This window comes from Loxodonta africana, chromosome 3 (assembly GCF_030014295.1).
Source record: "Loxodonta africana isolate mLoxAfr1 chromosome 3, mLoxAfr1.hap2, whole genome shotgun sequence".
Lineage (NCBI taxonomy): Eukaryota > Metazoa > Chordata > Mammalia > Proboscidea > Elephantidae > Loxodonta > Loxodonta africana.
In genome coordinates, this window is record NC_087344.1 from 189391262 (window position 1) to 189408342 (window position 17081).

Here is a 17081-nt window from a genome sequence, read left to right on the forward strand (position 1 = left end):
CCATTGCGGCAGCCACTGTGTCAGTTCACCTCGTTGAGGGTCTTCCTCTTTTCTGATGACCTGTACTTTGCCAAACATGATGTCTTTCTCCAGGGACTGATCCCTCCTGACAACATGTCCAAAGTATGTAAGATGCTGTCGTGCCATCCTTGCTTCTAAGGAGCATTCTGGTTGTACTTCTAAGACAGATTTGTTCATTCTTTTGGCAGTCCATGGTGTATTCAATGTTATTCTCCAACACCACAATTCAAAGGCGTCAATTCTTCTTTAGTCTTCCTTATTCATTGTCCAGCTTTCACATGCACATGATGCGACTGAAAATACCATGGTTTGGGTCAGGCACACCTTAGTCTTCAAGGTCCTTTGAGGCAGATTTACCCAACAGAATGGGTCCTTTGATTTCTTGACTGCTGCTTCCATGGCTGTTGATTGTGGATCCAAGTAAAATGAAATCCTTGACAACTTCAGTCTTTTCTCTGTTTATCGTGATGTTGCTCGTTGGTCCAGTTGTGAGGATTTTTGTTTTCTTTATGTTGAGGTGCAATCCATACTGAAGGCTGTGGTCTTTGATCTTCGTTAGTAAGTGCTTCAAGTCCTTTTCACTTTCAACAAGCAAGGTTATGTCATCTGCATAAAGGAGGTTGTTAATGAGTCTTCCTCCAATCCTGATGCCCCGTTCTTCACATAGTCCAGTTTCTTGGATTATTTGCTCAGCATACAGGTTAAACAGGTATGGTGAAAGAATACAACCCTGACACACCCCTTTCCTGACTTTAAACCAATCAGTATCCCCCTGTTCTGTCCGAACAACCACCTCTTGATCTATGTAAAGGTTCATTATGAGCACAATTAAGTGTTCTGGAATTCCCATTCTTCGCAATGTTATCCATAATTTGTTATGATCCACACAGTCGAATGCCTTTGCATAGTCAATAAAACACAGGTAAACATCCTTCTGGTATTCTCTGCTTTTAGCCAGGATCCATCTGACATCAGCAGTAATATCCCTGGTTCCACTTCCTCTTCTGAAACTGGCCTGAATTTCTGGCAGTTCCCTGTCAATATGCTGTTTTTGAATGATCTTCAGCAAAATTTTGCTTGCGTGTGATATTAATGACATTGTTCTATAATTTCCACATTCGGTTGGATCACCTTTCTTGGGAATAGGCATGAATAAGGATCTCTTCCAGTCAGTTGGCCGGGAAGTTGTCTTCCATATTTCTTGGCATAGATGAGTGAGCATCTCTAGCGCTGCATCCGTTTGTTGAAACATTTCAATTGATATTCCATCAATTTCTGGAGTCTTGTTTTTCACCAATGCCTTCAGTGCAGCTTGGACTTCTTTCTTCAGTACCATCGGTCCCTGGTATATGCTACCTCTTGAAATGGTTGACCATCGACTAATTCTTTTTGGTGTAATGACTCTGTGTATTCCTTCCATCTTCTTTTGATGGTTCCTGGGTCATTTAATATTTTCCCCATAGAATCCTTCACTATCGCAACTCGAGGCTCGAATTTTTGTTTCAGTTCTCTCAGCTTGAGAAACGCCGAGCGTGTTCTTCCCTTTTGGTGTTCCATCTCCAGCTCTTTGCACATGTCATTATAATACTTTACTTTGTCTTCTCGAGCTGCCCTTTGAAATCTTCTGTTCAGTTCTTTTACTTCATCAGTTCTTCCTTTCGCTTTAGCTGCTTGACATTCAAGAGCAAGTTTCAGAGTCTCCTCTGACATCCACCTTGGTCTTTTCTTTCCTGTCTTTTCAATGACCTCTTGCTTTCTTCATGTATGATGTCCTTGATGTCATTCCACAACTCATCTGGTCTTCTGTCACTAGTGTTCAATGTGTCAAATCTATTCTTGAGATGGTCTCTAAATTCAGGTGGGATATACTCAAGGTCATATGAAAGTGATCAAACATGCAATCAAGATGTATTGATAATTACTGGTGATTGGAATGCAAAAGTTGGAAACAAAGAAGAAGGACCAGTAGTTGGAAAATATGGCCTTGGTGATAGAAACAATGCTGGAGATGGAATGATAGAATTTTGCAAGACCAACGACTTCTTCATTGCAAATACCTTCTTTCACCAACATAAACGGCCACTACACACATGGACCTCTCCAGATGGAATACACAGAAATCAAACCGACTACATCTATGGAAAGAGAGGATGGAAAAGCTCAATATCATCAGTCAGAACAAGGCCAGGGGCAGACTGTGGAACAAACCATCAATTGCTCATGTGCAAGTTCAAGCTAAAACTGGAGAAAATCAGAGCAAGTCCAAGACAGCCAAAATAAGAATAGTGTTGGGGAAGATGAAAGAAGAAGAAAAAAAACGAGGCAGAGAGGGAAGGTGTGGAGGGGGCTGTACATGCCTACCCAGCCCAGATCCTACAGAGAACTCCAGAATCCTGGTCATCCTCTTCTCCCGATTCTGTCTTTTGGGCAGAGGGGACCTGGGGATGGACTGCCTGTGCCTGGGATGCCCCCTTCACCCTTGACTTCTAATTGCGGTCCTGCCAATCTTTCTGCTAGCAGCCAAGTGCTTAGCCAAGGCCCAGCCCAGATGCTGCCAGCTGCAATGTCCTCTGAACTTCCCCCCACCCCCCTGCCACCTCAGTGAGAGGCTTTGGGGGCTGAACGTGGCTCTTGGCATGGACTCCTTGAATCATCAAGTCTTCTCTGTGGTTCCTTCTGCCTTGGGACTTGAGTGCCCCCCTCACCACCAGGGGAGAGGAGGAGTTTTGGCATTTAAGCGCTCTCTCTCACAGGGATGGCAGAGGGGAGGAGGGGAGTTTCAGAGGAGAGTGCAGTCTGGGGGCATCTAGGCTGGGCCTTGAAAGCTAAACAGGATCGCAATCAGGTGTCATGGGTGGGAGGGCATCCTGGGCAGAGGGAGGGACCTGGGCAAAGACACCAAGGCAGAGGGATGGCATCAAGCCATGCTAAGAGCACAAGGGGCCAGAGAGTCTGCCATCTCCACTTCTCTCCTTTTCTCCCCTGCTGTGGATATTCGGAAGTGTGTGTGCTGCCAGAAGTTTCCTTAGGCTGAATCTGCTGTTAGAGTGAATCGCAATATGGGAAGGGAGGGGAGCCAGCTGCGGGGGTAGCGACAGGAGGGCAAGGGGAGGAATGGCAGCAGCTGTAGTCCCTGCTCCAGGCTTTTGCTTATCTAGATGGTGCCCGGGTTAGAGCCAGAAGTGCCTGGAGGAAGTGGAGAGGGGTCAGGAAGAGCATGAGGGATCCTGGGAGCCTGGAGAGATGGGTGGAGAGGGTTCTTGGTGACCCTAGAGTCAGGTTCCAGGACTGCTTGGAGGCAATGGGGGAGGAAGACCAGTGGAGAAATGTAGAGGATCCTAGTGGTCTCAAGGGGCCCCAGAGAACCCAAGGAATGAATGTTCTGTGAAGCTAAAGGAATCAGGGGATTTGGGGGTCAGGTTTGGAAGATGTTAGAGGGAATTAGGGCTTTTGTAGACTCTGGGGGCTGAAACTAGAAGTCTAGAGTAGATGAAGAGATTTAAGGTTCCCACTGGCTGTGTGGACCCCCTTCTCTCCTTTTGCATGGTTCAGAGCATAGACTTTGTAGCTCAGAAGGAATCGCTGGCAGCCAAGCCTGTGATTTCCTGGTGCAGCCCTGGAGGGTGAGGTCCTCAACTGTGGTATAAACAACACCCATAAGCACCACAAGGAAGAAGAAGTTCAGGGACCTGGACAGTAGCCCCCTTTCTGTTCCCATTTGTGCCAGGGATTGTGTTGCAAACTATGTGGTAGGCTTTCTATTTGACAGATGAGTTAAATTGAAACTCAGAGAAGTAAATTACCTATAATTTGCTCAAGTGAACTAATACATATGTTTATCTATCAGGTCTGGCTCCAAAGCCCGTGTTTTTTCTTCTCCGTGCCCTCTGCCCCTAGCTGGTTTATCATTAATTCATTGAGCATCTATTGAAAACCCATTATGTGCTGGAGTGTGTGATACATTCAAAGAATACAAAGATAAATGAGACACCAAGGCAGAGGAGATGCATAAGTAAGCAAATCCAGGTAATTCAGCATGGTGGGAACTGAACTAGAAGCAGGGGATTTACTAGGAGAGTGTAACAGGGAGTGGTCCATTTTGCCTGGGATGAGGTTGCATGGGCGGAGAGTTCAGGAAAGGCTTCAGAGAGGAGGTAATAGTTGAGAGAGTGGATTTAAAGGGTGAGCAGATGACCTTTGGGATGAATGAGAAGGGAGACATGCAGGAGAGTGAAGGCTGTTCCGGATGGAGGGAGCAAAGCGAGTGAAGGCCTAGAGCTGCTGTGTCCCTTGGGAGATGTCATGGGTGTGAAGGGGCAGGAGCTCAAGAGATGAAGCTCAAGTTGCTGGCCTGTCTGAGAGCTTTGCCTTAGCTTGCTAGCACTAGGGAGCCATTGAGGGACTTTCAGCAGGGAAGTGATGAGATCTGTTTCCTTACCCTCATCCCTTCCTTCTTGTTCATAGCACATGGTTCCCACATCTCCATGAGAGCTTGTCATGGCATACTGTACTTACTCATGTGCCTTCTCTCCCTGGAAGCAGTGTGTTCCTCAAGGGCAGGGACTGGCTTTTGTCTACCCTTGTGACTTCTCTACCCAACCCAGGGCCTAGTATAAGTAGATGTTCAGCACATCTTGGCTAAATTAATGAAGTCTTTTTTTAAGACCTTCCTCTATGCTAAAAGATTGCTTGGTGCTGGTGCCAGGCAATTGTATAAGACACCACTCCTGCCTATCAAGACTCAGGCCTCACCCATCTCCATAGCCCTCTCAGCCTAGTGTGGGGAACCTTGTATTCAACGTAATAGAGTGGAAAAAGCACGAACAGGTCTGACTTTGAATACCAGCTCCACCATTGATCAGTGGAGGGGCTTTGGGTAAGTTATTTCACTAATTAAGGCTCAGTTTCCTCATCTGTAAATGTTGGTCATAATTTGAAGCCCACCAGATTGTTTTGTGTGTTAAAGCCTATGCCAAGTGCAGACGTGTAGTAGGTGCTCAATATATTTTAGATATGATAATAATAAATATGTATAATAACTACCATGGGCACTGGAGCCCTGGTGGTACAGTGGTTAAGAGCTCGGCTGCTAACCAAAAGGTCGGCGGTTCTAATTCACCAGCTCCTTGGAAACCTTATGGGATAGTTCTACTCTGACCTATAGGGTTGCTATGAGTCAGAATTGACTTGATGGAATTGGGTTTCTGTTTTTTTTTTTTTTTTCTGTTATCATAGGCACTGGTCACTTACCTATTGTTTTTCAACTCTAAATTCTCCCCTTCACACTCTGCTCTGTGATGCAGGGACTGAGACTCTGCAAACCACATTTCTCAGACTCCTTTATCATCAGGCTCTCTTCTTAGGTTCTGCCGGTAGCAGGTGCTAGAGGCAGACACCGTAGGATGAAGGGACTTGCTCACTCCTATTTTTTTCCTTTCAGTGTTGCTCCAGTACAAGCTTGGGCAGCACCGCTGCTCTGAGGCCTGCATCCTAGCTCTCTGGGGCCCCTTCCCTGAGTTTCTAGATTCTGATGACCCCAACCTCACCCACTTGTTCTCCCAGCCTATGCTGGTAGCCTCTTTCTGTAGTTATTATCTCTGTATTACTTAGTGTTCCATTTTGCTTTTTAGCCCTCCAACACCAGTACTGCCAACTCTTATATTCAATACTCTCTGTGGAAATACCTAGGGTGGTTTGTTTTCCTGAAGGGACTCCTAACATTAATACCAGAGACTCTGGTGACATAGTTAAGAGCTACATCTGTTAACCAAAATGTCAGTGGTTCGAATCCACCAAGTGCTCCTTGGAAATCCTATGGGGCAGTTCTACTCTGTCCTATAGGGTTGCTATGAGTTTGAATTGACATGACAGCAACGGGTTTGATTTGGATCAACGCTAATACCAGGGCTTAATATGACAGCAGGTACTAAATGCCCCATGGACGATGAAGAGATCAGAAAGGGCATATTGGGAGTCTCAAAGACCACATGTCTGTCAGTTTGTTGTACTGTAAGGGCTTGTGTGTTGCTGTGATGCTGGAAGCTATGCCACTGGTATTCAGATACCAGCAGGGTTACCCATGGAGGACATGTTTCAGCTAGGCTTCCAGACTAAGACAGAGTAGGAAGAAGGACCCAGCAGTCTACTTCTGAAAAGAGTTAGCCAGTGAAAAGCTTACGAATAGCAGCTGAACATTGTCAGATACAGTGCCAGAAGATGAGCCCCCCAGGTTGGAAGGCACTCAAAAGGCGACTGGGGAAGAGCTGCCTCCTGAAAGTAGAATTGACCTTAATGATGTGAATGGAGTGAAGCTTTCGGGACCTTTGTTTGCTGGTGTGGCATGACTCAAAATGAGAAGAAACAGCTGCAAACATCCATTAATAACTGGAACCTGAAATGTATGAAGTATGACTCTAGGAAAATTGGAAATCATCAAAAATGAAATGGAACGAATAAACATCAATATCCTAGGCATTAGTGAGCTGAAATGGACTGGTATTGGCCATTTTGAATTGGACCATCATACAGTTTACTATGCCAGGAATGACAACTTGAAGAGGGATGGTGTTGCATTCATTGTCAAAAAGAATATTTCAAGATCTATCCTGAAGTACAACACTGTCAGTGATAGGATAATATCCATACACCTACAAGGAAGACCAGTTAATAAGACTATTATTCAAATTTACGCACCTATTTCTAAGATTAAAGATGAAGAAATTGAAGATTTTTACCAACTTCTGCAGTCTGAAATTAATGGAACATGAAATCAGGATGCATTGATAATTACTGGTGATTGGACTGTGAAAGTTGAAAACAAGAAGGATCGGTAGTTGGAAAATATGGCCTTGCTAATAGAAACAATGCTGGAGATCAAATGACAGAGTTTTGCACCAACATAAATGGCGATTATACACATGGACCTCTCCAGATGGAATACACAGAAATCAAATCGACTACATCTATGGAAAGAGACGATGGAAAAGCTCAATATCATCAGTCAGAACAAGGCCAGGGGCTGACTGTGGAACAGACCATCAATTGCTCATATGCAAGTTCAAGCTGAAACTGGACAAAATTAGAGCAAGTCCACAGAGCCAATGCACAACCTTGAGTATATCCCACCCAAATTTAGAGACAATCTCAAGAATAGATTTGATGCGATGAACACTAATGACTGAAGATCAGACAAGATGTGGAACGACATCATACATGAAGAAAGCAAGAGGTCATTGAAAAGACAGGAAAGAAAAGACCAAGGTGGATGTCAGAGGAGACTCTGAAACTTGCTCTCGAATGTCAAGCAGCTAAAGCGAAAGGAAGAACTGATGAAGTAAAAGAACTGAACAGGAGATTTCAAAGCGCCTCTCGAGAAGACAAAGTAAAGTATTATAATGACATGTGCAAAGAGCTGCAAATGGAAAACCAAAAGGGAAGAACACGCTCGCGTTTCTCAAGCTGAGAGAACTAAAACAAAAACTCAAGCCTCGAGTTGCAATAGTGACGGATTCTATGGGGAAAATATTAAACGATGCAGGAAGCATCAAAAGAAGATGGAAAGAATAAACAGAGTCATTATACCAAAATAATTCTTTGACGTTCAACCATTTCAAGAGGTGGCATATGATCAGGAACCAATGGTACTGAAGGAGGAAGTCCAAGCTGCACTGAAGGCATTGGCGAAAAACAAGGCTCCAGAAATTGATGGAATATCAATTGAGATGTTTCAACAAACAGATGCAGCGCTGGAGGTGCTCACTCATCTATGCCAAGAAATTTGGAAGACATCTGCCTGGCCAACCCACTGGAAGAGACCTATATTCATGCCTAGTCCCAAGAAAGGTGATCCGACTGAATGTTGAAATTATCGAACAATATCATTAATATCACAGGCAAACAAAATTTTGCTGAAGATCATTCAAAAGCAGCTGCAGCAGTACATCGACAGGGAATTGCCAGAAATTCAGGCCGGTTTCAGGAGAGGACATGGAACCAGGGATATCATTGCTGATGTCAGATGGATCCTGGCTGAAAGCAGAGAATACCAGAAGGATGTTTACCTGTGTTTTATTGACTATGCAAAGGCATTCGACTGTGTGGATGATAACAAACTATGGATGACATTGCGAAGAATGGGAATTCCAGAACACTTAGGTGTGCTCATGAGGAAACTTTACATAGATCAAGAGGCAGTTGTTCGGACAGAACAGGGGGATACTGATTGGTTTAAAGTCGGGAAAGGTCTGCGTCAGGGTTGTATTCTTTCACCATACCTATTCAATCTGTATGTTGAGGAAATAATCCGAGAAGCCAGACTATATGAAGAAGAATGGGGCATCAGGACTGGAGGAAGACTCATTAATAACCTGCGCTATGCAGATGACACAACCTTGCTTGCTGAAACTGAAGAGGACTTGAAGCACTTACTGATGAAGATCAAGGACAATAGCCCTCAGTATGGATTACACCTCAACATAAAGAAAATAAAAATCCTCACAACTGGACCAATAAGCCACATCATGTTGAATGGAGAAAAGATTGAAGTTGTTAAGGATTTTAATTTTACTTGGATCCACAATCAACAGCCATGGAAGCAGCAGTCAAGAAATGAAGTGACCCATTGCATTGGGCAAATCTGCTGCAAAGGACCTCTTTAAAGTGTTGAAAAGCAAAGATGTCACCTTGAAGACTAAGGTGCACCTGACGGAAGGCATGCTATTTTCAATCACATCATATGCTGGACAGTGAACAAGGAAGACAGAAGAATTGATGCCTTTGAATTGTGGTGTTGGCGAAGAATATTGACTATACCATGGACTGCCAAAAGAACAAATAAATCTGTCTTGGAAGAAGTACAACCAGAATGCTCCTTAGAATCAAGGATGGTGAGACTGTGTCTTAAATGCTTCAGACGTGTTGTCAGGAGGGATCAGTCCCTGGAGAAGGACATCATGGTTGGTAAAGTACAGGGTCAGTGGAAAAGAGGAAGACTCTCAACGAGATGGATCGACACAGTGGCTACAACAATGGGCTCAAGCATAACATCGATTGTGAGGATGGCACAGGACCGGGCAGTGTTTCGTTCTGTGGTACATAGGGTTGCTATTAGTGGGAACCAACTCGACAGCACCTAACAACAACAATGAAAACAAAGACCAAAAGAAGGGAGGATGGATGTGGACTGATGTTGAGGCAAATCCAAGCAGGGCACAGGCCTTGTGATGGGCAGCATGGTGCAAGCCGGCAGATAGGGAAGAGTTTAGGTTGATTGGAACATGGGGTTTGTATTGGGCAGGGACATACCATGATGCCGGAAAGGCAAAGTTGCTGCTGGAAGTGAAGGGCTTAAATGCCAAGGCCTTCATGGGCAGAGAAGACACAATTTAGATTTAAAGACAGGGACTGAAGGGCAAGAGAGGACAATTCAGCTATCCTCTCAGGCTTTGAGGCAGGCTGGGTGGTGGAAGGGGGCTGGAGCTTTAGTAGTCGGCTATGTGATCTTAGGCAAATCATTTTGCCTCTCAGATCATTGATGCCATCTTTTTAAAGTGAATTTGAAAAAAAAATCATACTTCGGAAAAAGCTGCTTGCTGGTATATTGACATTAGATACTACTCTGAGTAAGTGGGAAGGAGCAGCTCTAGGGGAGGGGCTTGCAGGTAGGGGGAGGGTATTTCCATGCTGGAAAGAGAGGAAACGGGAGCCCAGTGGGAAAGAATTTGAGGGGAGGCCTTAAAGGGTCTGGATGGTTCAGACTGGGAGGAGGCGTTGGGCAGTTGCAGGAGGGAGACAGGTTTGGGTGGTGAGTGTGGTATGTCTGGGAAATGAAGGGGTGAGGAAACCCAGACTCTGGCCCACTGAGGCCACTATAGGTGGAGCTGGTCCCGCAGGTTGGGAAGGGAAGGTACCCTCACTTTTTGTGGCCCCAAAGACACTGCAAGCAGAGGGCTGTCAGCCTCCCTTGGGATGGTTCAGGTCCAGAGTTGCCAGGAATCTCTGAGAAAGTTTGCCTTCCATCTCCTGGAAAACATCATGGGGCTACAAAAACATTTACCAATCATAAATTCAAGAAAACTGACTCTGGCCAAGCCCAGGACACGGGGGCCAATGTTCTTGGCGAAGGTGTGTGGGACAGACCGGGTAGGGAGAGGGTACAGCCAGGGGCCTGACAAGCTCTGACCCTGCTCATGGTGAGCCCCGTACCTCGTCCATCTGGGCAGGGAGGCCCGTTCTTTTAAAAAGCAAACTGCTCGTTTCTCACTATGTAAATAATGTATGTTTTATTAAAAAACAAAACAAAACAGAAAGTAGAGATAAGCAAAAAGAAGATATAAATCACCCCTAATCCCATCACCTAGGTGTGTGTATGTATATGCTTTCAGACATTTTTCTGAGTTTGTACTTGTAAATGTAAAAAATGGCATCACTTTTATTATTCGTGACCTGCTCTTTTCCCTCCGCAGTACATCATGGCCGTCTCCCCGTGTCACTAAGTGTACTGCTACAGCATCTTTGTAAATAAGACCACAATTAGATAACAAGGATAATAATTTGTGTAGTGCTCTGTAGCTTACAAAGCACTTGGCTTCCATTATCTTATTTCAGCCCTTGGCCTTTCTGCACAGGGGTCTCTCCCTGAGGAAGTTCTCCTTTCCAAAGAGGCCCCCTTTCACACCTGTGCCTCCCACCTGGCTGAACGCCTTCTCACAGTCCAACTTTCATTCTCTACTTCAGCAGCAGTTGACTTCCACTCAGACTGCCATTGCCAGAGTTGGATGCTGGCTGGACCTCCTCCTAGGTTTTCTGTCCAACCTCTGGCCTTTTTGTCCTCACTTGCTCCGCCTTCCAGAGAGGACAAACCTCTGCCTCATTTTCTCAAGAATCCTTCACCATAGTCCTTTCTCCCCCACCACCACCCTAGTCTTCTCAGCAGCATTCACCCTTCCCCTCTCTCTCCCTGCACCTTTGCTCGCCTCCCTCCTCCTGCCTCCTTCTGGATAAGGAGCACAGCCTGATCAAACCCAGAGGGAGAGCCTGAGCAGGCCTTCTGTTCTCTCAGGAGGTGCCCGTCTTTATCCCTGAAAATGATTGAACAGAAAGTCTGTCTCCCTGTTGTTGCTCATGAGAGGGGAGGGTTGGGGGCCAGATTTGCAGAGACTGAAGGTGGGTGAGATGTCCTGGGATGGTCTCAAGGACTTCCATTGCTATGAGGAGAGGGTTCTGAACTCCAATCTCCTTACTTCTCTCTCCCCCTTGCCTCACTTTGTTTCTCCCTCTCCCCACCAACTCCCCCCACCCCCATCCTTCTCTGTCTTCTCTCTGTGTGACATTAGGAGAATGGCTTGGGTGCTTGACAGCTGCCGTCCACTCTGGGGGGAGGGGTGGAGATGGGGACCACCTTTGCTGCAGCCCTTCGCTCTGTAACCAGAGCCAGGAGGAGCCGGAACTGAGAGCGCCTCACTTTGTCCTGCCTCCACCAAGGGCTGGCTCAGTGGCACAGCACCCCAGGCCTCAGGTCACCTCTACCTGCACCTCCACAGGCTTCTGGGCCTCTCTTCCTGGAGAGAGGTCTACAACCTGTCCTCCCCACCCTCACAAAGAAACATCAGTTGTTCTTGAGCTTGGAAGGTGTGGGACATGAGACCCACAACTCCCAGCATCTCTTTGCCCAGGTGGAGGACCTATCACGAGGACACTGGGACAGCTTCGGGGGGTGATGATGAACGTGACATTGTGCCTCCACCCCATTACCCCCTCACCCTCAGCCAGCTGCAGGTTACGTTTTTTGAGAACTATTATTGAGTTCTGTCTGAATCTGGGGCAGGAAAGGAGGGGATCAGGAAGGGTGTTCCTGAATTTTCTCCTTCAGTCACTGCATTTACCCTTCTGCCTCTGTAGTAAGGTGTCCATCCCTTCCTATCCAGGTCAAACTATTGTCTGTCCCCAGCTATCTCTGAGGGGAGACACTTCTTCCCTCCACAAACTTCCTCATATAGTTGGGAAGTCCCTTCTGAAGTCTCTTCTATTTCTCTTGCTATCTTGTCAAATCCATTTTTTTTCTAGGACATAGATGGCAGTAGAACTTATCTTCCAGCATCACTACATTTTTCTCCAAAAAGTTCTTCCGGGCCAGCTACCAGCTGCTGGATTTTGGAGTCAGAGTCCAGACAGCATATTTCTGAAGCCCTCTCCAAGTCCAGATGGCCAACACTTCCAGAGCATACAATGTTCGGCACAGTGAAGATTAGGGGGCATGGGCGGTGAGGAGAGGGTTTGACCTCATTGCTGCATTCCGGGCCTGTGCCAGTTCAGATGTACCTGTGGTGTGTGCGTGTGCGTGTGCGTGTCTGTGTGTGTGCGCGCGCGCGCGCGACTCAGATGGAGACTTCCACTCTGCTGGAGACCAGTAATAGAAGGGAGGGGGAGCTGCAGTCCCATCGGCGGCCGTTAGGGGGCACTGTCGCTTTAGTCACAAGTGACTGCCAGGAGTAGGGCAAAGGGGCAGCTCCAGACAGGTGGTCCTCGCTGCCCACCCTACCCTTGTTAGACTACTGTGTATAAGTTATAGTTGCTTCCTTAGAGACAGTCTCACACAGACTCATGCCTGCTCCACTCAGGCCCTGTCCCAAGGAACTGTGGTTTGCTGGACAGCTGCTGAGGGCCTGGATTCAGGCAAGCTGGTACAGAATGCTAAAAAGCGCTGAGCCATGATCAGCCCCTCGCACTGCCACCCCTTCCCCCAGGTTTTGAGTCATTCTTCCGCAACTCTTCACCTTAGCATGCCGTCATGGCACTGGTATAAAAGCCTTGGAACTGATTCCCCTGTGTCCTCTCCAATATGTCTTAGAGGCATTTCACCACTTGTGAGACTTCCAGAAGCTGCGATTCGGGTCTCCCACAATAACCGTAGTGAGGCAGACACACAACCCTACTCTGATGTGTGACCCCTGCCTTGGGTGGGGGTGTCCCCTATGGACTGGTGATGTCGTCGGGGCTCCTCCTCCCCCCATCCCGTGTGTTCTGCCCACTTAAAGCCTACCCTGTAATACCCTAGAAAATGTCTGCCCAATGGAAATACCAAAGGACAAAATAAATATGAGGTGTGGGGGATGGTGTTAAGGCTGGGAGGCCAGATGCAAAGGCCCCCTGCCAGGCTCAGCCACTTCTGGCCTCAGAGCAAGAGATAATAGCAAGGTTGTCCCATTTAACTGCCATGGCAACCCTGGCTGCTCAGGTTCTCATGGAGGTGGTGTTTGACAGCAGTGTATTTATCTCGTACCATCGCCTTAGGGTCACCACCTCAAGTCCCAAAGGAGGGCGAGAGGAAGTTCATCCAACAGTAACACCATATAGATGGAGAGCTAATGGGCTGCTCGGGACCAGGGTACAAACAGACCACAGCATTTATTGTGCCTTCCCCAGTCTTCCCATGAGAGGAGGGGGTGGGGGGCAAGGGTGAGGGAAGGGAGGAAGACAAGGCTCTTAAAGACTTAATAATCCAGGGTAGGAGGGGGATGGAAGGGGAAGAGATTGGGGGATGGGCTGAATCTGCCCCAAGGGATGCCCCTGGAGAAAAGGGTGGAGGAGCACCAAGCTTGGGGGTCCCTGGGTGGGGTGCAGGGAGAGGAAGAGCTGATTGATGGGTGGGTGGAGGAGAGGGCAGGCCTGTTAGGGGGCATGCTGGGAGTCTGCTGTGATACCCCCTGCACCTGGTATCTTACCTAGTGGTAAGAAGAGCAGTCATATGGACCCCCACCCCCAGCACCCCAAGCATTGATGGAGAAGACTCCAGGCCTGGTTCTGACTGCTCATCTGGTTTCAGAATGTGGTGACGGCCCTGGATGTCCAGAAGAGACCCAACGCTGAGGGTAGGGTTCTCTGGATCCTGCCTTCAGGGTGGGCAGTCCCTTTCTTGCTAGTCTGAGCAGAGTTACTTTGAGGACCAGGAAAAGTCTAATCCCCGGACTAACTCCTGGTCCCCCTGTTGTGATCCTGCTTACTTTCTCACAGAGAACTCAGACTCCTGAGAAAATCTTTCCTGCAGTGGGTTGGCTCTGATACCCCCTGCATCCAACCTTTTCTGCTCCTGCCCCACCCATGGCCACCTCTGTCCTGAGTGTGGGGTGGAGGTGTGAACACCTGGACATCCCATGGCAGCAAGGCTGGGTTCCTTCCTCTCTGCCCACAGGAAGGAGGCCAGTCATCAGGGAACGGGGTGCCCCTCAGTGCCATGGACCCCCATTTGGGGGGCTGAAGTTTGAGGAAGCCTCTCCTGGGGCAGGGGGGGAGTCGGGCTCTGCCTCAGTGGGCAGCAGGGAAGCCCGGCCCCCCTGGCACTCTGGGCTGTAATAGAAGGAGAGGAGGCGGAAAGAGGGCCGCAGCTCCTCCTGTATGCTGTCTAGGATGTGGGTGAAGGTGGGGCGCAGGCGCGGGCTCTGCTGCCAGCAGCGGCTCATCAACTCCTGCCTGGTGGGGAGTGGGGAGTGTCAGAAGGGTCCTGAGACCCAGCCATACCCTGGGCCTCCTGCACTGTGTGGGTTACAGGGATTGTCTGGAAGGGTCAGAGGGGAGCGAATGGGGGTTGTAGTGGAAATTTCTAATTGGGGGGTCGTAGCCGGGGAAGAAGGAGCCCTGGTGGTGTGAGGATTAAGGGCTTGGCTCTTAACCAAAAGGTCAGTGATCAGAACCCACTAGCTGCTCCGTAGGAGAAAAGACCTGGCAGTCTGCCCCTGTAAAGATTACAGTCTAGGAAGCCTACAGGGCAGTTCTACTCTGTTCTGTAGGGTCACTACGAGTTGGAATCGACTCGATGGCACACAACAACAAAGCTGGGGATGAATCAGTGGAAGCAAAAGCATCAGAGGAGGTGGGCCAGAATCACCGGGGCGGGGCAGAGCAGGGCCGAGGAAGGGGCAGGACGGGGTGACTCACAGCTGAGGGGGGCAGCCTTCCAGCTCCTCCAGAACCCCGCCGTCCATGACAAACTTGAGCACCTGCTCATTGGACAGGCCCTGGTAGGGTTGTTCGGCCAAGGTCACGATCTCCCAGAGCACCACGCCAAAGGACCTGGAGGGCATGCAGGGGGCTGAGCCCAGCACCCTTTACCCCTGCTCAGTGTACCCCAAGGGAGGAGAATGTCCCAGGCCCCTCCCCAGATACCACCTCCACAGCCCCTGAACCCTGTGCTCCAGCCAGGCCCCACCAGACATCCGAGTGGGTGGTGAAGATTCCATCTTTGAGAGACTCAGGGGCCATCCAGCGCACCGGCAGCAGCCCCTTCCCTCCCTTGCGGTAATAATCTGTCTCATACACGTCCCGAGTCATCCCGAAGTCTGGAAAGTAAGGGTGGAGGGGGTCTTGGGGAGAAGAGCCACACACCTGCTCCTGCCCCAGGAATACCCCCACAACCCTCTCTGCCTTCACAGTCTCCAGGAGTCCTGGAATGTGAGGACTCAAGACCTCTGGGATCATCCCATCAAATCCCTCTGCCCTCAGAAAACGAGCCTGATATCCGGTGTGGGAGTGATTTGCTGAAGTTCTCACAGGTTATTGGGGACAATGCTGTGGGTTACGCCTAGGTCTCCTGACATCTAATTTAAGGGAGTCCCTTTACTTCTCAGGCCTCCCTTGCCCGCCTGGTACCCTCTGTACCCCCAATCTTGACGGTGAAGTCCTGGGACACCATACAGTTGCGGGCCGCCAGATCTCGGTGAACGAACTTGTTGGCAGCAAGGTATGCCATACCATCTGCAATCTCACCAGCCATCTGGATCATGTCCCCCAGCGCGGGCCGTGGGAGCCCAGGGTTGTTCTGGGGCCAAGAGAGGAAGCTTGTGAAGGAGGAACCTAGAGGCTGCACTCCTGCCCAAAGACTGTCCCAGCTGTGCCCATGTCTTCTCTAATTCTCCAGTCCTAGAATAGGACTAGCCCCTTAACCCAGGGTCCTCCTGGTACCCACCTCTGCCTCAGGCCGCAGAGATCTAAGGTGGCTCTTGAGGTCGCCACGGGTCATTAACTCCATGATGACCAGAGTTGGCTGGCCCTGGGACACCACACCCAGGAGACGTACCTGTGATGAACAAAGAGCCTAGCTGCAGGTCCACCCCAGCTCCCCTTAATCTATGTGGCTAAACCCTTGATCCACTGTGACACCAACGCTGACCCTAACCAAAACCATGACCCTAATCCTAATCCTAACCTAACAATGACCCTAACACTAACCCATGGCCTTGATCATATCTATCGTCCCAAACATAAACTTGGCCCAACTCTGACCTTGATCTCAATTGTGACCTTGAGAATGATCTGGACACCCAGTATTGACCCCAACCATGATTGACCTCAGCCCTAGCCATGACCTACCATGACCCTATTTTGAAGCCAACCCCAGCCATGAACTTTACTCCAATTAGGATCGTAACCACAGTCCCAATTCTGATCTTGATGGTGCCTTGACCTCATCCCTGACCATTTCCCCCTTACCACATGAACTTTACCTGAATTATGACCCTGACAGTGCCCCTGACCTTCCCTTACCACATGGTGACACTTGAATGCCTTCATGACAGAGGCCTCCTTGAGGAACTCAATGCATTCCCGTGGGCTGGCCAGCTCATTCACCGTCTTCAGGGCCACAGGCGTGGACTCCTCTCCAGCCTCAAGTCCTCTTGCCAGCCCCTCGTATACCATCCCGAAAGAGCCCTGGCCTAGTTCCCGGATTATGGAGATTTGCTCCCGAGGCACCTCCCACTCGTCAGGGATGTACACTGAGAGGAGGTGGTGGGTCACAGGCAAGGATGCTGCTTACTGCCGTGCCCCCACCCACTTCTCCCCTCCTCTTCAGAAAGGCTCCTGTCCCGAGGCCACCTTCTCTAAGAAGGTCTCTGGAAGTCTGCCTCCCTTTCCCACACCACCTGGCCCCCGGCCCCTAGACCTACTATCAGAGGCACTGAAGTACTCTGGATTCACGGAGGCATACAGGGTGCTGTTTCTGCAATGGGAGGTGAGGGGGTCAGGGTGGAAAGGCTCTCAGGAAGGCAAGAGCAAAGTCAGAAGACAAG

The 17081-nt window shown here is 48.8% G+C and overlaps 1 protein-coding gene across 1 annotated transcript in view; it reads right to left on the reverse strand.

Annotated features, from left to right (window-relative positions):
* Window positions 1–13444: 13444 nt before the first annotated feature.
* The window catches only part of INSRR (insulin receptor related receptor), a 17522-nt gene continuing 13885 nt past the window's right edge, over window positions 13445–17081 (reverse strand). The window contains exons 16-22 of the mRNA XM_064282737.1: window positions 16959–17011; window positions 16558–16787; window positions 15980–16090; window positions 15673–15832; window positions 15224–15353; window positions 14953–15087; window positions 13445–14487 (exon numbers count right to left, since the gene is read on the reverse strand). Of these exons, the coding sequence (XP_064138807.1) occupies window positions 14244–14487; window positions 14953–15087; window positions 15224–15353; window positions 15673–15832; window positions 15980–16090; window positions 16558–16787; window positions 16959–17011 (1063 nt within the window). The 3' untranslated portion in view covers window positions 13445–14243. The remainder of the gene's footprint in view (window positions 14488–14952; window positions 15088–15223; window positions 15354–15672; window positions 15833–15979; window positions 16091–16557; window positions 16788–16958; window positions 17012–17081) is intronic.